Consider the following 27,280-nt stretch of genomic DNA (forward strand, 5'->3'; position numbering starts at 1 on the left):
CAAGATTTATTAAAGGTGCCCTCGGGTGAGGTTCCACGACTCCGGAGAGGAGAGTCAGGGAAGTGGCGCTGGGAGGGGGTCGAGTGGGTCTTTTATCTGGGTTAAGACAGGGAATAGGTTCACAGCCATATAAGGTACGGTATTCAAGGATTGGAGGGTTGGGGGAGTCCTGATGTTCCGGTTTCTTGCATAGGTATCGGGTTACTTGTGGAGACTGACCTGGGCATACATCCTTATGGCCGGAGAGTCAAGGGTTAGGAAAGGGGAGGGGGGCCTGGAAGATGGCAGCCCGGCGGTCATTTCTATTGTTTCTCCTGTATTCCCGGAGCCGCCAACCCAACAGACCCCACTTCTCTTCTGCCTCTATGTCTCTCTCTTACCCTCTGTATCTCATTAATAAATAATCTTAAAAAAAAAAAAAGAATCTGACTCTGGTTTTGGCTGAGGCTGTGATCTCTGTGTCATGCACTCTGGGTTCAGTGGAAAGTCTGCTGGAGATGATCTCCCTCTCCCTCTCCTCCTCCCCCTGCTCACACAGTCTTTCTCCCTCAAATAAAATCTTCAAAAAAAAAAAAAAAATTTAACTATAAGGAAATGTTCCCTCTACCCAACTGAATAAAAATCACCTCATTTCTTATTAGACATTTACTGAGTTGCCAGCTCTACACAGAAACATGTAGGAGGCTCAAGAGAGATGTCCAAAGGGTCAATCAAGGTTTGACAATAGCTAAAGAGAAGGGCTGCAGGTCAAGCCTGGTTCATGCCCTTCCTTTGTTGCAGTGATACAGCTGCACCCCTTAAACTTAAGTGGTTCTAGCCCAAGCTTCAGAAAATGTTGCAGATGTTCTCATAAGAAGGCTGAGAGAAGCACTTCCTCAGTTTGGGCAGTTCCAGACAGCCCAGGAATTCAAAACTCAAATTGCTTATGTGGCAACTCTGCAGTTTATCACACCACTAACTAGAATATTCCCCTAGTCACATGATTTTACTGAAAATTTAACCAAGTCATTTAACCTCTAGAAACCACATTTGCAGGATCATACCATAATAGTCTTGTCGTCTTTGCTGCCAATTACTCTTTAGAAAAATGAAACTACCTACTTTTGACTTATGTCTATTTTCAAATCTAATCTCCTTTATGCAAGCATTAACCTACATCTTAAACAATGTCTCAAAAGAGATTATGTTTCAGGGAATAACCAGATTGCATATGTTGATATTTCAATGACTTCTGGATATAAATTTTGACAAAAAGCTAGAACAACTCAAACTCTTAGGTAAGTCATGATTAGTTAAAACTGAAATTTAAATTACTAGTACAGATTTTACTTCCACCTTGACTGACCTTATGTGGCACAGCAAATTATTTTTGTCTGTTGAAAAAAGGAAAGTAAATTTAAAGCTATTACTTATTTTACTTTGCTTTTACCAAGCATTTGGCAAAATTTTCTTCATGATTATCTTGTGATCAAAATGGTGAAATATGACCTAGATTATTAAATATTAGGTGAATTTGCAATTGGCTGGACCATCATAATCAAAGAACAGTTCTCTAGTATAATACCTCAGGTCTTATTTCTGGACCTAGTTTTTTTTAGTACTTATCAATAATTTAAGTAAAACTACAGAAATATACATATTGAGGCGCCTGGGTGGCTCAGTGGGTTAAAGCCTCTGTCTTCGGCTCAGGTCATGATCCCAGGCTCCCGGGATTGAGCCCCTCATTGGGCTCTCTGCTCAGCAGGGAGCCTGCTTCCTCCTCTCCTCTCTCTCTGCCTACTTGTGATCTCTGTCAAATAAATAAATAAATAAATAAAATCTAAAAAAAAAAAAAAATGTAGAACCTTTAAAAAAATAAATATAAGTATTATAAATATCAGATGTATAAATAACAAAATCCACATTTTTATTTAACATGCTAGATAGCAGGCTCCAAATTCAAAATTACCTTAAGATACATATTACCTTGGGGCACCTGGGTGGCTCAGTGGGTTAAGCCTCTGCCTTCGGCTCAGGTCATGATCTCAGGGTCCTGGGATCGAGCCCCGCATCGGGCTCCCTGCTCAGCGGGGAGCCTGCTTCCCCCTCTCTCTCTGCCTGCCTCTCTGCCTACTTGTGATCTCTCTGTGTCAAATAAATAAATAAAATCTTTAAAAAAAAAAAAAAAGATACATATTACCTTGAGATAAATGCAAACTCCCAACATGTAAGTTTTTAAAACTAACCAAAACAGTGGTGCCTTGAATTGGATCCTGGAACAGAAAAAGGCCATTAATTAAAAAAATCGATGGAATCTGAATAAAGCCTGGAGATTAATAGTAACATATCAATGTTGGTTTCTTAGTTTTGACAAATGTACTATGATAGTACACAATGATAACATTAGGGGAAACAAACTAGGTAAGGGTGATTACAGGAACTCTTTATCCTATCTTTGCAACTTTTCTATAAATCTAGTTACTTATTTTTTTAAAAATTCACAAAGCAAATAATTTAAAGGAGATTTAAAATAAAATTTACATTTGAAAAATCAGGTGAATTAAAAAAAAAAAATCAGGTGATAGGGCGCCTGGATGGCTCAGTAGGTTAAGCATCTGCCTTTAGGCTCAGGTTATGGTTCCCTGCTCAGTGGGGAGTCTATTTCTCTCTGCCCCTCCTCCTGCTCCTTCTCCCTCAAATAAATAAAATCTTAAAAAAAAAAAAATTCCCAAGAGGGTTTTTAAATAAATAAATAATTAATCAGGTGATATTTGTTGACCATAATCCAGAATAACCACTAAGTTGCTTTACAGCAACTGATCTTCCAAACAACTATAATAAGAACTAACTTTTATTATTGACTCCTTACAATAGGCCAAGTACTGGGTACAGAGTCTATATCCACTAACTCATTTCATCTTCACAACCATCCTAAGAGATGGACAGTATTAGGCCCATTAGATGAATGAAAGGGACCGTTTTCCCCACTTAAACTACTCTGATCATCTAGTCCAAATGCATCATTTTAGGAAACTTGATCCAAATAAGGTGACTTATCTCTATAAAATAAAAGCACACTCTATATTAAGAGACCACATCTACATCCACTTATGCAGCCACAGCTACAATATATTTAATTTTGGTGCAAACACTTTAAAACCTATAAACTGGGGGGGGGGGGGAGCTATAAACCCAAAAGGAAAGTGGCATGAAATAGAATCTAGAAACCATGCAACCCAAGGTTAAGAAAGCTATTAACTGGAGTGTTTAGCTCAGATTGACTAAAGCCTATTAATTGGAGATACCTGACTGGCTCAGTTGGAGGAACATGTGACTTCTGATCTTAGAGTTCAAGCCCCATGTTGGGTGTAGAGATTACTTAAAAAAAATTTTTTTTAAGGGCATCTTAGGGGCACCTGGGTGGCTCAGTGGGTTAGGCCACTGCCTTCGGCTCAGGTCATGATCTCAGGGTCCTGGGATCAAGCCCCGAATCGGGCTCTCTGCTCAGTAGGGAGCCTGCTTCTCCCTCTACTTGCCTCTCTGCCTACTTGTGATCTCTCTGTTAAATAAATTTTTAAAAAAAATTTTTAAGGGCATCTTAGTGGTTCCTATAAATAGAATGAAATAGTTCAATTATCCTAAAGAAGGCCTAAGTATATTAAAATTTACCAGCAAGGAAATATAATGAATTGAGAAAAAAAATGATCAGCAGTAGGATGACTTAGGAGCCACCCTCTATCTGTATCTGTCTGCCATGTCTAATGAGGGTATACCTGCCCTCCAAAGAAGGCTGTTCTGAGGTCTCTGCCCTCCAATATGTGATACACACATTGATAAGGTAATCAAGTAAAGATTTCAAGGAATATACTTCAAAATTGATTTGAGATTAAAAAAGGATTTTGATTCTTTAGATTTTTCTGATTTCTATGCAATTGTTATAAGACTAAGACATAGACATATAATGTCTAAGAAGAAGGGGCGCCTGGTGGCTCAGATGGTTAAGTGTCTGCCTTCCGCTCAGGTCATGATTCCAGGATCCTAGGACTGAGCCTGGCATCAAGCTCCCTGCTCTGCAGGAAGCCTGCTTTTCCCTCTCCCTCTGTGGCTCCCCCTGCTTGTGTTTGCACTCTCTCGCAGTCAAATAAAATCTTTTAAAAATGTCTTAGATGGGGTGCCTGGGTGGCTCAGTGGGTTAAGCCTCTGCCTTTGGCTCAGGTCATGATCTCAAGGTCCTGGGATAGAGCCCTATATCGGGCTCTCTGCTCAGCAGGGAACCTGCTTCCCCCTTCCCCCCACCCCGCCTACTTGTGATCTCTGTGTTGAATAAAATCTTTTTTAAAAAAATGTCTAAGAAGTGCACCTGGGTGGCTCAGTAGGTTAAGGCCTCTGCCTTCCGCTCAGGTCACGATCTCAGAGTCCTGGGATCAAGCCCTGCATTGGGCTGGCTCTCTTCTCAGAGGGAAGCCTGCTTTCTCCTCTCTGCCTGCCTGTGATCTGTCAAATAAATAAAATCTTTAAAAAAAAAAAAAAGTCTAAGAAGTAATGTTTTCATATTCTCCAGTAACTCCTATTTGTCTTTCAGATCTCCATTATTCCTGACAAGTACCTTCTCTAGACAATCCAAATTGTGTTCCTTTTACTCTTCTCCCTCATAGTATCCTTTTCTTCATAGTATCATCACAACTCAGAATTACCTACTTATTTATGCTAATCTCTACCTCCTCCACTGGATTATAAACTCAAAGGGCAAGACCTGTCCATTTTGTTCACAGCTCTATCCCCAGTGCCTAAAATAGTGTAACTTTGTAAGCACAATTTATTATTTTTTTAAGATTTTATTTATTTGGGGCGCCCGGGTGGCTCAGTGGGTTAAAGCTTCTGCCTTTGGCTCAGGTCATGATCTCAGGGTCCTGGGATCAAGCCCCGCATCGGGCTCTCTGCTCAGCAGGGAGCCTGCTTCCCTTCCTCTCTCTCTGCCTGCCTCTCTGCCTATCTGTGATCTGTCAAATAAGTAAATAAATATTTAAAAAATTATTTTAAAAAAGATTTTATTTATTTGACAAAGAGAGAGAGATCACAAGTAGGCAGAGAGGCAGGCAAAGGAGAGGGGGAAGCAGGCTCCCCGCTGAGCAGAGAGTCTGACACGGGACTCGAGCCCAGGACCCTGAGATCATGACCTGAGCCTAAGGCAGAGGCTTTAACCCACTGCGCCACCCATGTGAGTCCTTCACTGAGCTATAGAATCTAACACTTTCCTTCCTTAAAAAAATTAAGCATAGCAAAATAAAGCTAAACTTCACTTGAGAAAATGATTACTAATGATTTAGCCACTTTGGAAAAAGTTTAGCAGTTTCCTATAAAAGGCATACATTTGCCATACAATCCAGTGATCCCACTGCTAGGTATTCACACAAGATGAAAACCTATAGTCATGCACAAACCTACCTGTGAATGTTTGAAGTGGCTCAGCTCATAACCTTCTGAAACTGGAAATCAAATGTCCCTCAGCTAGGAATAAACTGTCCCATTAAAAAGCAACGGATTGCAGGGGCACCTCGGTAGCTCAGTCAGTTAAGTGCCCAACTTGTTTCAGCTCCAGTCTTGGTGTTTGGCAGGGAGTCTGCTTAAGATTCTCTTCCTCTGTCCCTCCCCCAGCTTGTGCCCCTACACTCTCAAATAAATCTTTTTTTTAAGAAATATTCTATTTATTCATTTGACAGAGACAGAGATCACAAGAAGGCAGAGAGCCAGGCAGAGAGAGAGGGGGAAGCAAGCTCCCTGCTGAGCAGAGAGCCTGATGCAGGGCTCTGAGCCACCCAGGCGCCCCTCAAATAAATCTTATTTTAAGAGTTTACAGATATATGTTAAACAGATGAATCAAATTCATCATGCTAAGTGGAAAAAAAAAAACTCAAAAGACCTATATTCTATACAAACCCAGGTATGACATCACTGCCAAAACAAAACTATAGGGACAGAAAATAGATCAGTGGTTACCAAGACTTACAGGTAGAGGAGTGTGTTTACTACAAAGAGGCATGGGGGAATTTTGGTGAGGAAGGAGATGGTGGAACTTTTCTATTCCTTGATTGTGGTAAACCATCTGTCAAAACTTATAAAATTTAAAAATTTAGAATGCTTGGGTGACTCAGTTGGTTAAAGCATCTGCCTTTGGCTCAGGTCATGATCTCAGGGTCCAGGGATCAAGCTCCAAGTTGGGTTGGGGCTCCCACTCAATGGAGAGTTTGCTTGCCCCTTCCCCCTGCTCATGCTCTCTCAAATTTTTTTTAGGATTTTAGTTACTGGTGGGGGGAGGGGGCGCTTGGGTGGCTCAGTGGGTTAAGCCTCTGCCTTTGGCTCAAGATCTCGGAGTCCTGGGATCGAACCCCACATTGGGCTCTCTGCTCAGCAGAGAGCCTGTCTCCCCCACTCTCTATATCTCTGTCAAATAAATAAATAAAATCGTGGGAAAAAAAAGATTTTATTTTTTGGGGGGTGGGAGGAAGAGCGAGGACACAGGTAACGGGAAGGACAGAGGGGTAATGAACGGCAGACTTTGCGCTGAACAGGGAACCTGATGCAAGGCTCAACCCAGGATCCAGGGGATCATGACTTGAGCCAAAGACAATCAACTGAGCCACCCAGGTACCCCTCAAATAAAATCTTTAAAAAAACACCTCCCAAAATTGTGTGAAAGAGTGAATTTTAACAATATGTAAATACCTTTAAAAAGTAAGGGAAACCCGTTAGATTGCTTAGTAAAGTTTCCTATTGTTTTTTGCTTACTTGGGAATAACATTAATTTAGCATTACCTTTGTTATCATGAGGTCTCTCACAGAAACCAGAGCTCTAAACTCTTGAGACCCATGTGCCCCTTTAAAGGCAGTCCAATGTCAATGCCACTTTCCTTACATCACTCATTTTTACTAGTGACTGATGGACGTCACATTTGGGTCCTAGTTGTTTAAGAAACATAAGAACTTACTCATGGATAGCAAGGAGTAAAATGGAGGACATTAGAAAGAAAGGAAAAGTGAATTGGGGGAAATCAGAGAGGAGGGGGTTGGAGGTTAGGTGAGCCTGGTAATGGTTACTAAGGAGGGCACGTATTGCATGGAGCACTGATTGTGGTGCATAAGCAATGAATCTTGGAACACAAAAATTTTCAAGAAAGGACAAAAATCATATGATCCCTCCCAAAGATTTCCATTGGATTAGGGGTCAATTACCTTTCAGGAAAACACGTGGCAGTTTTGTCAATTTTCTCCCTCTTCAAAAAATCACTAAGACAATGTGTTTGTTAGGCTTCAATTCTAATTTCAAGTCAAGGAAATTCCCAGAGACTTGCAAATAATGGAAAGGACTGATACCACCTAGATGGAAAAGAACCTATGTGTTGGTAGTGAAACGGTTATTATGAAAAAAACAGGTTAAAAAAAAAAAAAAACTTTCAGGAAGGCAAACAAAAAAGGGTGAAACGGTCTTACTCCTCCTCTCAACTAAAACATGCACCCCCCCTTCCTTCCTTGCAGAACATAGAGCTCATTGTTGACCCCCTGCAAGCTACAGTGGTTAACTCCAAAATGTTAATCTTAACTTGCAATTGACTGAATCTATTTCTGCAGCATTTTGCGGTTAACAAATGAGGTAAAAATCTGGCTACCAATCTAAAGCCTATCAAAAAAGTCACATTCACACACAAAAAAATTAAGTTGTCACTCTTTTTCTAGAGTTGCCCATTTCAGGTAACTGAGTATTACAGCCACAAAATTTGTTTTGCGTTGAGCTCTGTAATCAAAAGTTAACAAGGTTTGGGGCACCTGGGTGGCTCAGTGGGTTAAAGCCGCTGCCTTCGGCTCAGGTCGGGATCCCGGCGTCCTGGGATCGAGCCCCCCCACTGGGCTCTCTGCTCAGCGGGGAGCCTGCTTCCTCCCTTCTCCCTCTGCCTGCCTCTCTGCCTACTTGTGATGTCGGGTAAATAAATAAAATCTTTTAAAAAAAAAAGTTAACAAGGTTCATCAACTTAAATACACATGAAATCCAGTTTTTGTAATACTCATCAGTTTATACCCCATACTGAAAGCTACTTAAAATCAAGGACTCTATACCATCTGTATAGCCAATAACCATTAATGGACAGAACTCAATTAACCAGATAAATTCTCATGCTCTTAGGAGGTAAATGACAGCAAGTATTAAAGGAATTAAGGGTATAAAAAGGGAGCTCTGATCTGTCTGAAAACTTATTTTGGATTGCCTATTCTGGGCATTGGATGACTAACCAAAATAGTTTTCTAAAAAAATCAGATATGCCTTACTGACGTTTTAACTCCTAAACCAGAAAAGTTTTTCAGTTTCATGTTCTGAAATCACACCAGAATTCCTGGGACAAATGTCAACAAGATCCCATCTGAGATTCCTTACAAACATGGGTAATTCAACAGCTGGCCAATTTAGAACATGAAGGTCAAGCACCAGTTTGGGGCATTCTGGTTTAATTTTCATCAATTCAAACACAAAACTCAGAGTTTTAGTAAAATGCTATATCCCTTAATTCCAGGTTTCAAACTAATTTACAGTGACCACCAGTAGATGGTGCTCAAACCAATGTCATTATCTGTATTGAGTTCTATGGGGTTAAGCACACTAGGCGAGCTGCTGAACTTTCCTGGACACTACCCCTCTCCTTCCTATCCTTCCACTTAGTGAGATGAATTCTCTGCAGTTTGGTTTTTAAGGCATGGAACAAATCCCTTCCAGCAAAGCATCGTTCAAAACTTATGCCAGCTACCATTTATTGATCCATTTTTAAGAACCTTACTTCAGTCATCTCTAACACTAACAGTAAGCACATTTGCACAAACAAGTGAAAAATAACGAGTTGTGGACAAAACCTTTTATTAGTTTATTTACAGGCCTTATCAGTGCTCCTGGTAATATCGTTAAAAGACCATTTTACCTAACTTAGAAAATGCCCATCTTTTCAACTGTAGTCATTTCCTATTGCCTATGGCTGCTATGCTATCTATTTCACTCAGCATTGCTTGCCTACCAGGTTGTCCTCTGCTTTTTGCCTTAATTCCAAGCTGCCTGATGAATTCCCCCTTCGTTAAGAAAAAACCCTACTCAGAGAATTAAGTTCAAATGGTCAAGATTCAGTTTTTATCAAATGCACCAATGCTGACTTGCCAGCTAATGCCAAAAATTAGATGGTTATCACCCAAACACTACTGATATTTACCTATTACTATATGCAATTATAAAACCACCACAGTAATCTTTAAAGAACTTTTCATCCTGTTCATTACTTCCAACTATCATTCAATATTGTCTCCAAAATAACTTCAAACTAAAAACAAAGCTTAACCTACACTCCCAGTCCAAATTATGAGTATCTGACCATCACCTCTTCAAACTGGGCTTAATCTAATCTCCAGTTCCCTCTTCACCCCAAACTTGCTCTTTAAAGATGAAAATTTCTATTTTAAGTGGATTTCTAGTTCTTACGTGACTGTAGAAAACTTCTGGACTTTCTTCTAAAATCTAGAGAAAAATTAACTCTACCGTTAAGAATGTCACCGAATGCCTGTTTTAGGTACTTAATAAACTACTTTACAGTATTTATAAATGGGACATTAAGCAATCCAGTAAGTGGGAAATTAAAATGTGACAATGTATCAAATTTACTCCCTAGTGACAAAAATAATTTTATATGCAACACATTAACTTTGGTATTATAGAATTTAACCTGTTTATAGTACAGACTGTCTCATGGTCACTCTGCTTATGTAAGTTCTGTTGCACTAAATGACCTTTTCCCCATAGCTTTTTATTATGTACTTAACCATTTCCTTCCCTTAGAACAAAGTGAAAACTCCAAGATCCCACCCAGGAAAAAAATGTTACCCTAAATTTAAGTTTCAGCATGTTTTAACATTAGAAATAGGATCTGTGCAACTTACCCTTTTACTTAATAGTACAAAGGTTACAGTGTTGACCAAAAGAAGACACAGATTTCTCATTAAACTTTTGTTTTAATGGGTCTCAAAATTCTGTGACAGATTTTTGGTCAAGTTGTTTCCATTAAAAAGTACTGATTTTAAAAACTAATAACTTAAAACTGCCACACACACACAAAAAAAACAAATGGTCCACAAAACATTCTCCTTTCCTTCTGAAGGTTTTACGATGCATTGTTATCATTAACCAGTCTTTTACTATTAAACTTAAATGGCCAATTGACACAAACAGTTCTGAGACCGTTCTTCCACCACTGATTAAGACTGGGGTGGCAGGTATTGGGGATAATATTCATTTAGCCTTCTGAGCTTTCTGGGCAGACTTGGTGACCTTGCCAGCTCCAGCTGCCTTCTTGTCCACTGCTTTGATGACACCCACAGCAACCGTCTGTCTCATGTCACGAACAGCAAAACGGCCTATTAAAACAAATTTTAGATTACCATCAGATTCGAATTACAAGCAATTATTTCCCAGCTTCAATAACTTCCTAATTACACTCAAGTCATCCTTACCCAGAGGAGGATAGTCAGAGAAGCTCTCAACACACATAGGCTTGCCAGGAACCATATCAACAATGGCAGCATCACCAGATTTCAAGAACTTGGGACCATCTTCCAGCTTTTTTCCAGAACGACGATCTATCTTCTCCTTCAGCTCAGCAAACTTGCAAGCAATGTGAGCTGTGTGACAATCCAGCACAGGTGCATATCCAGCACTAATTTGGCCTGGATGGTTCAGGATAATAACCTTGAAGTAAAGATTTACAGTTAGTATCAAAAGACAAAGAGTCTGGCAGTAAGAACATTGCCACTTTAAAAGTTGTTACCTGAGCTGTGAAGCCAGCTGCTTCCATTGGTGGGTCATTTTTGCTGTCACCAGCCACATTGCCACGACGAACATCTTTGACAGATACGTTCTTGACGTTGAAGCCCACATTGTCCCCAGGAAGAGCCTCACTCAAAGCTTCATGGTGCATTTCAACAGATTTGACTTCAGTTGTAACATTGACAGGAGCAAAGGTGACCACCATGCCAGGTTTAAGAACACCAGTCTCCACTCGGCCCACAGGGACAGTACCAATACCTAAAATATTTTACAAGTGTGGTGTCAAATACCTTATGTGAAGAAAACATAGCAACCTATCCAATTACATTCTGATTAAGAAATATTCAACTTACCACCAATTTTGTAGACGTCCTGGAGAGGCAGACGTAAGGGCTTGTCAGTTGGACGAGTTGGCGGCAGAATGCAATCCAGAGCTTCAAGCAGTGTGGTTCCACTGGCATTCCCGTCTTTACGGGTGACTTTCCATCCCTTGAACCAAGGCATCTAAAAACAAGATTGTCCATTAGCATTCCCCAAACAGTTGTCATTTACTGTCAAAATTTGCCCCAACACTTTCTCTAGAAGTCTTGACGTCACTTACGTTAGCACTTGGCTCCAGCATGTTGTCACCATTCCAACCAGAAATTGGCACAAATGCTACTGTGTCGGGGTTGTAGCCAATTTTCTTGATGTAGGTGCTGACTTCCTTAACGATTTCCTCGTACCTCTTCTGGCTGTAGGGTGGCTCAGTGGAATCCATTTTGTTAACACCAACAATTAGTTGTTTTACACCCAGTGTGTAAGCCAGAAGGGCATGCTCACGGGTCTGCCCGTTCTTGGAGATACCTGCTTCAAATTCACCAACACCAGCAGCAACAATCAGGACAGCACAGTCAGCCTTTAAAAAGAAAAAAAGACCTATCCCGTTAAATGTTTTTCCAAAGAATGAACTCACCCCTTTTCCGATAAATATTCAAGTCTAGTTATCTTCTAGTTATTAATCCTACAAACCTGAGATGTGCCTGTAATCATGTTTTTGATAAAGTCTCTGTGTCCTGGAGCATCAATGATGGTCACATAATACTTGCTGGTCTCGAATTTCCACAGGGAGATATCAATGGTGATACCACGTTCACGTTCAGCTTTCAGTTTATCCAAGACCCAGGCATACTTGAAGGAGCCTTTTCCCATCTGTAAGGATTAAGAATGGTTACTAGGTAACTAAACATAATCAAACTTCAACCTGAAATCCATTACTCCCACTTAAGCACAAACTCTAAATTCCACTTTACAGCTGTTAGATAGCTTTAATTTACTTCCCTGAGTTACCTAAGAACTTGAACAGCGAACACTAATTTATTCCACCTTAAGTAACCCGTTCAGGTATTAACTAGAGCCTAGTCTGGGTCAGTTAACACTTGTTGGCTAACTTATTTGAACTATCTTTCTCCTTACGGTTATTGTACCTACCTCAGCAGCCTCCTTCTCGAATTTTTCGATAGTTCTTTTGTCGATGCCACCACATTTGTAGATCAGATGACCAGTAGTGGTAGACTTGCCCGAATCTACGTGTCCGATGACAACAATGTTGATATGAGTCTTTTCCTTCCCCATTCTGGTTTAGGTTAAGCGGTGGTTTTCACGACACCTAAATTGAAGGGGCGGTTAAAAAAAAAAAACAAAAAACCTTGAAACTACTGTCTCAGAGACTTGAGAATAAGCCACGACCCAAACTCGCAAAGGGCAAATTCCAAGGAGAATTACAATCAGTGCCAAACTGGCCCAACTCTCGTCTCCACCCACTAAGCGTAGGGCTAACTCCACCGCAAAAAATCCCCTCCCCCCTCCGAGGAAGGCCTGCTTCCAAGGCGTTGAGGAGAAACGGAGGTGCCAAGACGGCGCACGGTACACCGTGGGGTCACAGGAAGCAGCGGCCGAAAAGGGAAAGGCCCTTTTCCTTTGTGTGGGTGACTCACCCGCCCGCTCTCCCGGGCCGCCGCGTCCTCCATTTTGAGCTCCCTGCAGCAGGGCCGGAGAGCGGCCATCTTTCCGCGCACGCAACTGGTGCTGAGCGGGCCGGCCTTGCCGCCCGGGGTGGGGACGGCACATCGCGGCCCGAGGCTGGGCACCAGAGCTGCCCGGCCCACTCTACGGGACTCCCCCGCATCCGACTCGGAGGCCACGGCTCGTGGGCCCCCTCCCCCCGCCTCGTCGTACATGTGCGCCGGGACGAGGGCCTCGCCGCCGCCCTCCGCGCCTCGCGGCGGCCCCACACCCCAAGAACCCGACGACCGCGAAAAGGCCCACCCAACTGAGATCCCGACCAACCTCCGCCCAACTGTGTCGACGAGAGAAAACCATAGCCGACCTTTTTTTCTTATAAGCTAGACGTCTGGATTTAAAACGACTGTTAGCACAGAATAAGGTGCGGCGGAAGTCGCACGCGGCCGCCACAGCAGCCAAACCAGGCCTCAAGCCAACCACGAGGCGAAGAAGGTCCTAAAAAAACCGCAAGGCCTCGAACCTTACCACCCACTCACAACCCGAAATTCGGGGTCAAGAACATCGGAAAGTAGCTCGGTGGCGCGGCAATTGCTAGAAGCACGCGAGGGCCGCAGCCGGCTCTGAGAGGCCAAGCCCGCGGAAGCCACACCCGGCACTCACCTGTGTTCTGGCGGCAAACCCGTTGCGAAAAAGAACGTTCACGGCCGCTACGGCACTTATATACGGTCCTCCCCCACCCTCGGGGAAGAGGGCGGAGCCAGCACACGACACCACTTTCCCAGTTTACCCCGCGCCAACTCCATCAGGCACCCGTTCAATCGCCGTCCCCTCCCCCTACGTCTCGGGGACCGTGGGCGATGTACGCTCAGCCCACTGAAGAGCACACATCGCCTCGCGCATGCTCCTCTCGACCCCGATGACGACTAGAGCGAGTGGGTGGGGAGGCGAGGACGAGCCATCCCTCGGTTCTAAGTTAGCGAGAGTTTAACGACGGTCCCTGGGATTCCCCCAGGCAGAGGCGAGTCCTTCTTTGTATGAATTACTCTTAGCTCCAGCTGGGGAGGGTGGGGGCGGCGAGGAGGCGGCCCGGCGGGGAAGTATAGAATCTTCCCTCTACGGTTCCTGGTTTAACTGCAAAGATGCTGTGGAGATTTGGAGTATTCTTCTCCTCGGCCATATCCCTCCAGTTCTTAGCCTAGTCCTCCCGAAGGTCCGGGACAGCCCCTTTGAGCCGCTTCCTCCGCTCGTCGCAGGTCTGTCCGGGGCTGGCTCCTCCCCGGTGCCTGCCTTCAGATACCCTCCGGGCTAGAGAGAAGTACAAGGCCCCGGCACTCAGGGCCGCGAGGGTCGGAGGACGCAAAGGGCTCCCTTCACAGCCCGAGAATCCGTTAAGGGCTTCACCTCGGTGGCGGTGACCTGGACGAATATGATCTTGGACTGGCTTCTTGGCTTTTTCCATTTAAAGCCCGCTGCTTTTATCGAAGCCCGTATCACACGTTCACCCCATACGGTACTCCAGACGTCTGGTTTTTCAGTTTAGAATAGATTTCAATCCCACACTTTGCCTTTTAACTCTAGTTTTATTACGCTATAAAAAGACCCTGTGTGTGTCTACTCTCGTGGTACATTTTCTTTCCAGTGTACACTCATTTGATTGCTAGAATGAGAAACCTAAAAAGAATTTTTCAGATTCAGTCTTTCCACATGATCTCATGTAGAAACTAAGATCTACAGCATCAGAAAGCTTATCCACCCAATTAACTATCCCCAACACTTGCTATGAAATCACTCCTAAAAAGTAGCCTATCCCACTTAAATAAATGAATTCATTTTCTGTCGTCCTATTGATTTTAACTAAATTTTAGCATAAATCGAAGATGAAACCAGCTGAGGCCTTTTTGGCTGACAATCAGGGCAGACGGAAAAATACTCCTTTCAAGAAAGAACTTTTATTTTTAATGAGCTAGTTACTATATCAGTATGTCTCTTCCATGAGTGGAATATCACTGCAACTCTTCCAGCCAATCTATTAACAATTGCTTGAAACCTACTATGTGTCCAGGGCTAAGGGAAGTTCTGTGGCACGTGCAAAAGGAAGACTTCCTTTTGGGGAGGAATCCGCAATCAATTTGGAAGAGGAAAACTAATATAAAAAACAACTGGGAAGCAGTTAAAGGCAAACTTGTATGGTGCTTACTTAGTTTCTATTTCATTGTAGAATAGCTTTCAGTTACTTCTCACCACCCAAATCCTTTTTTTTTCTTTGTAAATAAAAGAAGTCTTTCAGAATAGCCTTGCTATATATTTTTGTTTTGCCACTCTTTGTAGATATAAATTTCTAAAAATAAGTTTTCTTTATTCATTAGCAGGTATCTAGCTTTCTCTTTTTAACTTTGAGTTTTCATGAAAGAAACTAGGGCATATTTAAGGTAACTTAGAATTCACATAACCAATCTTTTTTCCAGCAAAAAGCATTTTCTATGTCTATATTTCTAGCTTCTTTCCTTTCATAAATTCTTTTTTCACATTGCATTTTCCTAGTGCCCTTACCCAGTCATATACATGTGAAATAAAATCATCTTGGTATGCTAGTCAATGTTTGTAATATAATAAAAAGGTAGGAAATACCAATTAAAATCAGTTATTACCAATAGAACAATGCAAATACCTCTGTTCTTATTTCCTTGGAAATATTAATGACTATTCTCTTTGAAACTGAATTCCCACAATCAGTCATATTTGTACATCATAGTAATATGAACTATACCTGTGTTATTCAGATTAAGATTAGGATGCCACACTAGATTTATTATTTTCTTTTTTGTTTTTTAATTTTTTAAAAGATTTTATTTATTTGACAGAGAGCACAAGCAGGGTTAGCGGGAGAGGGGGAAGCAGGCTCCCCACTGAGCAGGGAACCCAATGCAGGACTGGATTCCAGGACCCTGAGATCATGACCTGAGCTGAAAGCAGTCACTTTGACTGAGTCATCCAGGCATCCCTAGATTTATTATTTTCCATGCCTTCTTAAGCAAACCTCGAATGGTTTAGGTTTGAACGTTATTGGAGATAATAGTAGGTCATATAAATATTTTAACAGGAATAGCAAATTTTGGAAAAGTAAACAAAGGGTTAGTGACATGAGGTAAGGGAACAAACACTAAAGAAGACTAAAAGTTGAGTACTTGAAAGCTTTACATGGAATCCAAAATTGTAGTCAACCTCTAATCTAAGAAAAGTCAAAATGAAAGTGGATGCTGGTAAGAGGGGAAGTATCAAAGATGATTTCCATTTAATAAAATAAAAGTGAGAGAAGTGACCTCTGAAATCTGCACAATTCTTCAAAATGTGACATTGCAAACTTAAGTATTTTTATACAATCCTAAAATTGTAATAATTGGAGATATGTGTACTTTTAGTTGAATTATTGTTTGAAAATAGGGACTTACTGTAATTCTAACAGTATTTTTTTAAAGATTTTATTTATATATTGGATAGAGAGTGAGCAAGAGAGAGAGAAGAAGCAGGTGGAGGGGCAGAGGGAGAAGCAGACTTCCTACCTGAGCTGGGAGCCTGATGCAGGGACTTGATCCCAGGACTCTGGGATCACAACGGGAGCTAAAGGCAGTTGCTTAACCGACTGAGCCACCCAGGTGCCCCTAACAGTAATTTTTATAGATATGTGTGTATATTCAGCACTATGCCGGACAATGGAATTCTTTAACAGATGCACACAAACATTTCCACAGGAGCTTGTAAAAACTACCAACTCCTGACTCACCTTTTAATTTTGCTAGTACTTCCTCCTTACAGCTCTTTAGGATGGTGAAAAAAAAAAAAAATCCAATATTGCAAATAAAGTAACAAAATGGTCTAAGAATGTTCCAGGAGCAAATAAAGACAGCCGAACTTGGCATTATTATGCCTATGAGAGAAAGGAAAATTAAAGAAGTATGACTCCAAAGCCATCCCAGATTATAGGCAAGTTTTCTCCAAGGTCCTGTGATTGCAGGTAAGTATATAAAGTATATAAGGTACTTATAAATACCTTATAGAGGATCCTTTTTAAAAATAGAATCTAAGGAAAAGCAAGATAATACATAATTCCTTAATTTCTATCTAAGCAACCTACTGGGCACCACTGACTAGTTGCTCTTATTCATGTTGCGATAATGGTCCAGACTTTTGAAGGGTGGAGGTATCTCGAGCTATACTGCGAATTAGATTTAGATAGTAGCCGCAGGCCTTTTCTCGGAGGGCAGAGGTCCCGGACCTTCTCGCCTTGGTCCGGGCCAGAGCGCAACGAGAACGCGAGTCTCGGGGAGTCACGCGCAGCTCCGAGCGCACCCAGATTCAGAGGAAGGGGGACTGGGGTGGCGCCGGTAGTACGCCGCTGTCCCTGGCGGCGAGAAGGACACCGGGCCGCCTTTCCCTGGCGCCCGCTCGCCCGCTCGCCCGCTCGCCCGCTCCCGGGGCCGAGCGACCCGCGCTGGCTGTGTGCTGGAACACCTGTAGGCGACCCGGGACCCGCGGGTTCGGGTCCCGGCAGCACAGAGGCTACCCCGGCCCGCCCCCGGACACGCCCCCACCTTGAGGTCACTTTCTTGGATCCTCTGACTGCGGAAGAGAGCGCGCAGGAGGAGACAGAAAACCCCACGTGGCTCAGGTTGGGGGTCGGTTCTCGTTACCTTGGCGTGGCCACGGAGGCAAATATTCTGTATTTTAAAAAGCCGTTTTCCCTAGCCCCCGTGTTTTGAGCATAATCCCAATGCAGTTTCTCTCCCCACGACTTTATAGCAGATACGGTATGCCTTTTACTAACTTGAAGTTAAAAAGGTAACAGTAACATTGTTGAGGTTGGTAAATAATAGTTTGGGGTTGTAATCTACGGTCGCATTTTGTTTAAGATTTTCCTTAAAGCTGTCCATACCATTTACAGTAGCAAACTATTAAAATACATTGTAGTCAACATCTGCATGACCCCTCTTAGGGGGGAAAAAGGATTTTAATTATTAACTTAGTAAAGGGGTGAACTGCAATAGTTCTTTGATATCTATAATTGTGGTTCACCAAACATCTTTCAGTATTGGCTAATCACTCTGCTATTGGGCCTAATTTAAAACAGCTTTAAGTAATTACATTTTGCTGGGGCTTGACGCTTTTTCATCTTGCCTGTGCCAGGTGAAAATGATGTTTAAAGGGGTATTTTAGAATATGATTAAGCTAAGGAATTATTTGGATTGAGAATCCAAGTAAAATGATACTTCCGTGTGCCAGGCACTGTTCTTATATTTGCAATATTTAATGAAATCCCATCACCAACATTTTACGGATGGGGAACTTATAGGCAACTGATAGTGTATAGATAATAAGCAAATGCAGACATATATTCTTTTTATTATTTTTTATTTTTGTTTTTTGAAAGATTTATTTAGTTATTTATTTGTTTATTTATTTATTTGACACAGAGAGATACAGCAAGAGAGGGAACACAAGCAGGGGTAGTGGGAGAGGGAGAAGAAGCAAGTTCTCAGCTGAGCAGGGAACCCAAGGGAACCCACTGCCAGCTGGATCCCAGGACCCGGGGATGATTACCTGAGCCAAAGGCAGATGCTTAACAGCTGGCCACCCAGGCACACCAACATATATTCTTTTTAAAAATTTCACTTTTTTGCACAAAATGATAAAATACAATATATCATGTTGCTTCCTTTACTTAATACATCTTGCAGATCTTTTGAGTGCTTTCGGGCCTGGCAAAGAACATTGGAAACCCAGTAATCTGCCCAGAGTGCTATCTGTAACTTTTACAAGCAGGTCTAGGCAGCCTAGAAAATGAAAATAGCAGTGGCATTGGAGTCAGAAAATCAGAGATTCAGTGTTTGATCTACTGCTTACAGATGTGTGGTAGCCGGCAGTTCTTGGTTTCTCAGTACATCTGTAACATGAGTCTGTTCGTCATTTATATTTAGTGCTTACCTCACAATTCTAATATGCAATGACATGAAAAGATAAGGGGGCATTCAATTATCTAGGAAAGATGGTGTTTCTAGAAGCTTTTTGGAGAACACCTGCCCTCAATTGTTAGTGTTACGACACTAACCTGACTCAGTAAAGAATATGAACTTATTAGAATCTTTTTATTTGTAAAATTTTCAAATAGCTAATACATGTACATGGCGAAACATTGTACAGATGTTATACAGTGAAATGTTACTCTCTTTTTTAAAAAATCAGTTTAAAAAGTCTGAAGACTATGCCAAGAAAATTAACTAAAGCTATTTCTACAACTGTTCTCATGATTCTAAGAGCAGTGCCCACCGGAATAAATGCTCTCTCATTCAGTATGAAAAAATAATATTCACTCACTCACTATTTTGTGAATCTGCATTTTTTAAGCAATATGCACTTTCAATATTTCTATGTCTTCATAGGTAACATAGTGGAAAGAACACTGGACTAAAGAGCTGGAGTCTATTCCTAGCAATTTTATTTACCAGTTGTATGATCTTGAATACATCACCCTTGAGCTCATTATGCTATCATATAATATCTAATAATACCTATTCACAGAACTGATCGTAAGAGGGGCACCTGGATGGCTCAACAGTTAATTGGCTTCCTTTGGCTCAGGTACTGATCCCAGATCAATCCCTGCATCAGGCTCCCTTCTCGGCGGGGAGTCTGCTTTTTCCACTCCCTCTGCCCTTCCCCCACCCATGCTTGTGCACTCTCTCTCCCTCTCAAATAAATAAATAAAATATTTTTTAAAAGAACTGATTATAGGGACGCCTGGGTGGCTCAGTTGGTTAAGCGGCTGCCTTTGGCTCAGGTCATGATCCCAGCGTCCTGGGATTGAGTCCCACATCGGGCTCCTTGCTCCGCAGGGAGCCTGCTTCTCCCTCTGCCACTCTGCCTGTGCTCACTCTCTCTCTCTCTCTGGCAAATAAATAAATAAAATCTTAAAAAAAAAAAAGAACTGATTATAAGGATTAAATGAGATAATGTATCTGAAGATGCAGACTTTTTACAAATGTTAATGCTCATTTTAGAAAATAATCATTAACTCTTTCAAAAAAGCAAGAAAAATCTGTTCAAAATACAGAGGAAATACACCCATGTCATTATTCATCCTAATGACTACTCTTTGGTCCATTTCATTTAAATATTAGAACTATATAGATTCACCAATACATATGACATACACTGTGTGTGTTCTCTAAGTGGCGGGGAACTTTTGAATTATGGCATTCATTATATGTTGGTAATTGTAGAGGACTTCAGAGGTTAGTTTTTATTCATCCATCTATCAAACATTCACTGAGCCTAAAGTGTGTGCCAGGCACTTAGCTAGATACTGAAGAGAGAAAACAATCACTGTTCATGTGTGCAGCAGAGCCCTGGACGGGGAAAGAGGGGACACTAACAGAGTTGACTCCAGGGGAGTGTGAAGCACCCACAGACTGGGGCAGGGAAATCTTCTCAGAGTTCAGTCTCACCTTGGCTGGTTACGAACTGTGGGAATCAGCCAGTGAAGGACCCCACAGAGGGGGTGATATTTTGGGTGACTGCCTTAGAAAAGAAGGTGGGACGAAGAGTTTGCTCCTCTGCAGAGAGGAGCAGAGAGCGAGATAAAACTGTTTGGTATTCACTGAGGCCCCCAAGGAACGTGTGTAGAATAGTGGGGCTTCAAAGACAGACAGATGTGGGTGCCAGTCTGGCATCCATCACTTACTGCCTCTGGGCAAGTATTCGGTTTCTTTAAGCTTTGGCTCTCTCATCTGTAGAAGAAGCCAATAATATCTACCCCATAAGATTGCTATGAATATTAGTTAAAAAATTGTTTTTTTCACCGAGTTAGAGCAGTAATTGTCAGGGAGTTGTTTGTTTTTACCCATTGTCTATAATGTATAGCACTTTCAGAGTGAGGCAGCTCTGAAGTCAGAAAGCCTCCACTCAAATCCCTGTGGGCTCTCCCACTGCTAGCGAGGGGATGTTTGGCAAGTGATCTAACCTCTTTAAGCTCAGATTTCATATCTATAAAGTGCAGACAATAATAAATAACATCTGCCCCGGAGGATTGTGGTGAAGATTAAATAACTCAATCAATGTAAACTACTTAACCCAGTGCTTTGGCACCTGGTAAACATTCAATAAATCTTAATTGTTGCTTGTTATTTTATTTTTTCTTATTTGGGAGTCCTCATTAACTGGAATCTTGTCATAGATTGAAGTTTCCTTTCCAAGAAAATGCCACAGTTACCTTGCTCTCAGCTCTGTGTTAAGCATCCTTACATTTTAAGTTTGCTTATTAATTTTTCTCATAGTCCCTTTTCTGGAATCTTAAAGATGCCATGTTTTGAATAATTGTAAAGTTAGAAATGTTAAAGAAAACAGTTTTTCTTTAACTTCGATTTCTTAGAATTAAAGGTAGCATAAACCATCACTCCTAATTCTAAAGCCCTGTCACATCCTTGTACTTTCTAAGATTAAATGTCCTGCATCTTGGGGTGCCTGGGTGGCTCAGTGGGTTAAAGCCTCTGCCTTCAGCTCAGGTCATGATCCCAGAGTCCTGGGATCGCGGGATCGAGCCCCGCATCGGGCTCTCTGCTCAGCGGGAAGCCTGCTTCCTCCTCTCTCTCTCTCTCTCTGCCTGCCTCTCTGCCTACTTGTGATCTCGGTCTGTCAAATAAATAAATAAATAAAATATTAAAAAAAGAAATGTCTTGCATCTTTTAAAAAAGGATTAGTATAGTATCTTTTAAATTATTCTGTTATCTCTGTTTTTCTAGTACTGTCTGCTTTTTGTAGTTGGTGCTGTTGCTTTAAAAACATTTTTTTAGGGTGCTTGCGTGGCTCAGTTGGTTGAGTCTGACTCTTGGTTTTGGCTCAGGTCATGATCTCAGGGCTGTGAGATTGAGCCCCACAATGAACTCTGCACTCAGCGGGGAGTCTGCTAGAAATTCTGTCTCTTCTTCCTCTGCCCCTTCCCCTACCCCTCCAATAAATAAATTAATTAATAAATCTTGTGGGGAAAAAAGCAAAACAAACAAATGAACAAACTGAAAGTGCTCAGAGAAGGATAGGGGAACACATATATGGAAGCAACAGCTGAAATGACTCTGAACATCTCATCAAAAGGATGGAGGCAAGGAGGTAGAGGAACATTATCTTAAAGTTCTGAAAGAAAAAAATGATCACACCTGTCAACTGCAAATTCTATATGTAGTGAAAATATCCTTTATGAATGAAGGTGATAAAATCATAATGAGATTCTACTACACACCCACCAAAATGGCTAAAATTTAAGACTGAAAATACCAACTTTTGGCAGACATTTGGGACTCTCACACAGCCAGTGAGCATGGGAAATGGTACATTCTCCTAGAAAAACAGTTTGGCAACTTTTTAACTCTTAACAAATTAAACATGCATTTGTCATATGACCATCCTTTGCACTACTAGGTGTTTATCCAAGAGAAATGAAAGCACATGTCCATACACAGATGTGGGGCCAAACACTCAGAGCAGCTTTATTTGTAATCAACAAAAACTGAAAAAAAGTCAATTGTCCACCAACAATTTGGATAAACAAATTATGGTATATCCATACAATAGAAAACTACTCAGCAGTAAAGAAGAATGAACTATAGATACATGTAACACCATGAATAATGTGCAAAATAATTGTGCTGATGGAAGCAGCAATCCCAAAAAGAATATATTCTGAATCATTCTTCATTGATCTAAAATTCTAGAACATGCAAATTAATCTGTGGTAACAGAAAGCACATTAATGGTTGCTAGGGGATAGGGAAGGGGAAAAAGGAGGATAGAGAAGAGGGATTACAAAGAGGTACAAAGAAACTTTTGGGGATGTTGAATATATTTGTGTTCTTGATTATGATGATGGTTTCATGGGTGAAAACTTATCAAATTGTATACTTTATATGCAATATCGGATGACAATCATACTTCAATAAAATTAGGAAAAATAGAGGAAAAAATCCCAACAAACAAGAAAGGAAACAAAATAGATACGTTTTTGGATATATATGTGTATGTATATATATCCTAATTTTTATATATATATCTCCTAATATGTACAAAAACTAAGAGAATTTGTTGTCAGCAGATTTGCATTATGAGAAATGCTATAGGATATTCTTCGGGCTGAAGAGAAATAATACCAAATGGAAAGTCAAATCTTCAGAAAGAAATAAAATGGAAATGATAAATATAATTTTTTTTTTAAGATTTTATTTATTTATTTTACAGACAGAGATCACAAGGAGGCAGAGAGGCAGGCAGAGAGAGAGGAAGGGAAGCAGGCTCTCTGCTGAGCAGAGAGCCCGATGTGGGGCTCGATCCCAGGACCCTGGGATCATGACCCGAGCGAAAGGCAGGGGCTTTAACCCACTGAGCCACCCAGGCGCCCCGATAAATATCATTTAATATAAAATGGTTAGTATAGGTTAATGTAAAAGACTGTCTTTCCTCCTAATTTCTTTAAAATACATAGAACTACTTAGAGCAAAAATCTGGGGATGCCTGGGCAGCTCAGTTAGTTAAGCAGCTGCCTTCACCTCAGGTCATGATCCCAGGGTCCTGGGATGGAATCCCAGGTCAGATTCCTTCCTCAGTGGGAGCCTGCTTCTCCCTCTGCCTGTTTCTTCCTGCTGTTCCCCCTGCTTGTGCGCTCTCTCTCTCTCTTTCTGACAAATAAATAAAATCTTTAAAAAAAAAGCAAAAATTTTAATGTTACCTTATAGGGTTCATAATATATGTAGATTGAGTGCATATAGCAATTACAGCTTAAAGGACAGGTTTGGAGGTGAATGGGCCTATGGTGTCGCAAACCTTTTAAACGGTACAAAAAGCAGATATTAACTCTGTGTGGATTGTGAAAAGTTAAGTATGTCTATTGTAACCCCTAGGGCAAATACTAAAAACAGAACACAAAGAGATAATGCTAAAAAGCCATTAGATAAAGTGAAGTTCTTAAAGAATTTTTAAATAATCTAAAAGAAGAAGAGGAGCAAAAAGCAGATGGGACAAAGAATACAAATAGTAAAATGATAGGCATAAATCCAACTTTTTCTATAATCACAATAAATGTTAATGGACTAAACTCTCCAATCATAAGCAGAGTTTGTTGAATGGATGAAAAAAAATAGCAAGACCCAAGTATATGCTATTTACAAGAGACACCTTTTATTTATTGATTTTTGAAGATTTTATTTATTTTTTTGACAGAGGGATAGAGATCACAAGTAGGCAGAGAGGCAGGCAGAGGGAGAGGGAGAAGCAGGCTCCCTGCTGAGCAAGGAGCCTTCCATCCCAGGACCCTGAGATCATGACCTGAGCTGAAGGCAGAGGCTTAACCCACTGAGCCACCCAGGCGTCCCAAGACACATTTTAAATATTAAAAAACTGTTAACTTATTATGTGAATAAAATTCATGTGTTTTAGCAAACTGGAAATGACTTTTAAACTTTGCCTATATCAATCACTCTACCTATAAGAGGAAATAATTATACCGTCCAAGATTGTAGTGGTTAAAAATAATTAACTGGTGGGCACCTGGGTGGCTCAGTTGGTTAGGTGTCTGCCTTCGGCTCAGGTCATGATATCGGGGGGCCTGGGATGGAGTCCCATATCAGACTCCCTGCTCAGCGGGGAGCCGGCTTCTCCCTCTCCCTCTGCTGCTTCCCCTGCTTGTTCTCTCTCTCTATCAAATAAATAAAATCTTTTAAAAAATAATTAAATGGTTATAATGGACTTTGCAAATACTGTATGGTGACATTAACATTTCCTTATTATAATAATTACTCAATATATATTATTTTATTATAGTCATTCCATCGTTCCACTCTGAACAAACTCAACAATGTTTAAACATTTTCTTTTTAAAAAAAAAGATTTTATTTATTCATTTGACAGAGAGAGAGAGAGAGAGAGAAAGCATGAGCAAGGGGAGCAGCAGGTAGAGGGAGAGGGAGAGAAGCCGGCTCCCTGCTGAGCAGGGAACCTGACATGGGGTTTGATCCCAGGATCCTGGGATCATGACCTGAGCTGAAGGCAGACACTTATCTGACTGAGCCACCCAAGTGCCTCCAAATTAAGTTGACTTCCATCAGATTCTTCCTGTGTTTGAAAATATTTTATTCTGACACTGAACTTCAGCAATCAAATGAAGCAGATGAGAGCCAGCCAGCAGAAGGAATCTATTATTAGATTCCTAACCTGAAGCAAAAGTTGTCTGCAGAAACCCTCTTTAGATGTCCTCGTGTCCACTGTATGACAGGAGTGTGGAAGAAGATTAAAAAACATGCAGCTACAGAATGGAACCTGGGAGCCTTAAGGGTCAGAATGCTTAATTGGAATTAGAAGACAGGATTCTATGAAACTGGGAGAAATGCAATTTGTGTTGGTTAATCATAAAATGAAGCAATAGCACAGGAATATTTTGCTCACACAACTTTTTGTATGGCACAAATGGCCATAGGAGTTCATAAGATGAGCAAAGGAGAGGGGCGCCTGGGTGGCTTGGTGGGTTAAAGCCTCTGCCTTCGGCTCAGGTCATGATCTCAGGGTCCTGGGATCGAGCCCCACATCAGGCTTTCCGCTCAGTGGGGAGCCTGCTTCCTCTTCTCTCTCTGCCTGCTTCTCTCTCTCACTGCCTGCTTCTCTGCCTACTTGTGATCTCCGTCTGTCAAATAAATAAATAAAATTTAAAAAAAAAAAAAAGATGAGCAAAGGAGAGGACTCAAGCACACTGGCTCACCTCTTCGCTCAGTTGTCATTTCATACACTGCATTCCCAGAGGGATCCTCTCCATCACGTCTAAAAGGTTCCCCCTTATAGCCCCTTCTTTGTTTCCTTCTTAAAACTTACTGCAACATGTAATTATCTTATTCATTTGGCTACAATTTCAGCATTGTCTCCTCTACTAGAATGTAAATTTCATGAGAACAAAAATCTTGTCTGATTTTTTTTTTTTACCATGGTAGCTGGTACCTTCTGGTCTGACACATAGTAGATGGTTAGTAAACATTTATTGAATGAATGAACAAAGAGGAAATCTGGGACTGCAATCTACTTCTCTTCAAGTAAATTTTTTCCACTGACACATTTATGCTTGATCCAGTTTGAGAATTAACCAACCAATCAACCATAAAAACCTTTCTTTAGTATTACAGATCATTCCAAAATTCTTATGTTTTCCAGTAGCCCTCCTAATGTACCCTGGTCTTTTTCTTGTTTGAACTTGGACTTGCACTATTATTTCTTGCTTGAATTTTTTTCTTTTTTCCTTTTTTTTAAGTAGGCTCCACGCCTACCATGGGGCTTGAACCCACAACCCTGAGATCAAGAGTCATATGCTCTACCCATTGAGACAGCCAGGTGCTCCTCTTGTTTAATTTTTTTAGATTTGCCTAGGAGTGACAGGTTGCCTCCAGCCCGGAGGACAAGGAACATCCCTAGACATCACTGTTGTGATATCTGCTTAGCAAATAGAGAATGACACTTTCATGTGACCTAAAAAAAAAAAAAAAAAAAAGGAGTTTATTATACCCATAACTGAGATTGGCCTAGAAACAAGTAGAGGGTGGTTAGACCTTAGGGAGCTCGATGAGAACAAAGACATGCCCCTATTTCTTCATCTATCCCCCCAACCCCTTCGTTGATTATCCCTTTATTCAGCAATCATAGCATTTACTAAGCTCAGACCTATACCAGAACTGTTCTGAATGTTTTACGCATGTTAATTAAACTAATCCTTACAGTTACCCTAAGGGTTTGTACTGTTATAATACCCAGTTTATAAATAAGAAAGCTGACAACCATTTCTTAAGCATTATTGCTCAGTGGTCTTTGAGAAAGAGCTGACAATCTTTTTAGAGTCACATAGATAATGTTACAAAAATGATGATAATTTTCTAAATCGTTTTTGACATATGTCATCATGATGAAACAGTATTTAAGCAAAATTACATACGCTGTCCTAGAATTAGGGGAAGTGTTGCATATAATACATGTTAGGACAAAGTCAGTGCTAAGCAGGAGAAATGAGCCAAGTGCTGCGCTGCAGGGAGGAAGCCAGAGGAGTGGGAAGAGCATGGTGTTGGGGCTGGAGAGATCTGGGATTGAATCAGGTCTCTTGGGCAGGGTACATAAGTTTTTATACCTGCGAAATGAAAGTAACAAAGCCTCTAGCAGTCTTCCCTGAATTCCCCACACTGGGCTAAGTGCCCCCTGCTGTGCCTCTCCATCACATTTTGCAATGCTTGCCTATCATTTGCCACATTGAAAGTCCTTTGGAAAGGACCATCTCTTCCTTAGATTATAAATTCCTCAGGGCAACAGTGTCTGAGGGTATTCTCTGCTCCCAAAAAGGTCTCAGTGACCCCCCCCCCCCGCTTCTAGTTAAATCTGACTGGCACCTCT

General features: G+C 41.3%; 1 protein-coding gene across 1 annotated transcript; it reads right to left on the reverse strand.

Annotated features, from left to right (window-relative positions):
- Positions 1 to 9,994: 9,994 nt before the first annotated feature.
- On the reverse strand, positions 9,995 to 13,729 carry EEF1A1 (eukaryotic translation elongation factor 1 alpha 1). Its single transcript, XM_080807190.1, has 8 exons — positions 13,490 to 13,729; positions 12,296 to 12,473; positions 11,837 to 12,016; positions 11,427 to 11,723; positions 11,179 to 11,329; positions 10,827 to 11,083; positions 10,513 to 10,747; positions 9,995 to 10,416 (listed from the first exon to the last, which is right to left on the reverse strand). Exons 2-8 carry the CDS (start codon positions 12,437 to 12,439, stop codon positions 10,292 to 10,294), a joined length of 1,389 nt encoding a protein of 462 aa, XP_080663316.1. The 5' UTR covers positions 12,440 to 12,473; positions 13,490 to 13,729; the 3' UTR covers positions 9,995 to 10,291.
- Between the last annotated feature and the right edge of the window lie 13,551 nt (positions 13,730 to 27,280).

Source organism: Martes martes (genome assembly GCF_963455335.1).
Source record: "Martes martes genome assembly, chromosome: 6".
Classification (NCBI taxonomy): Eukaryota; Metazoa; Chordata; class Mammalia; order Carnivora; family Mustelidae; genus Martes; species Martes martes.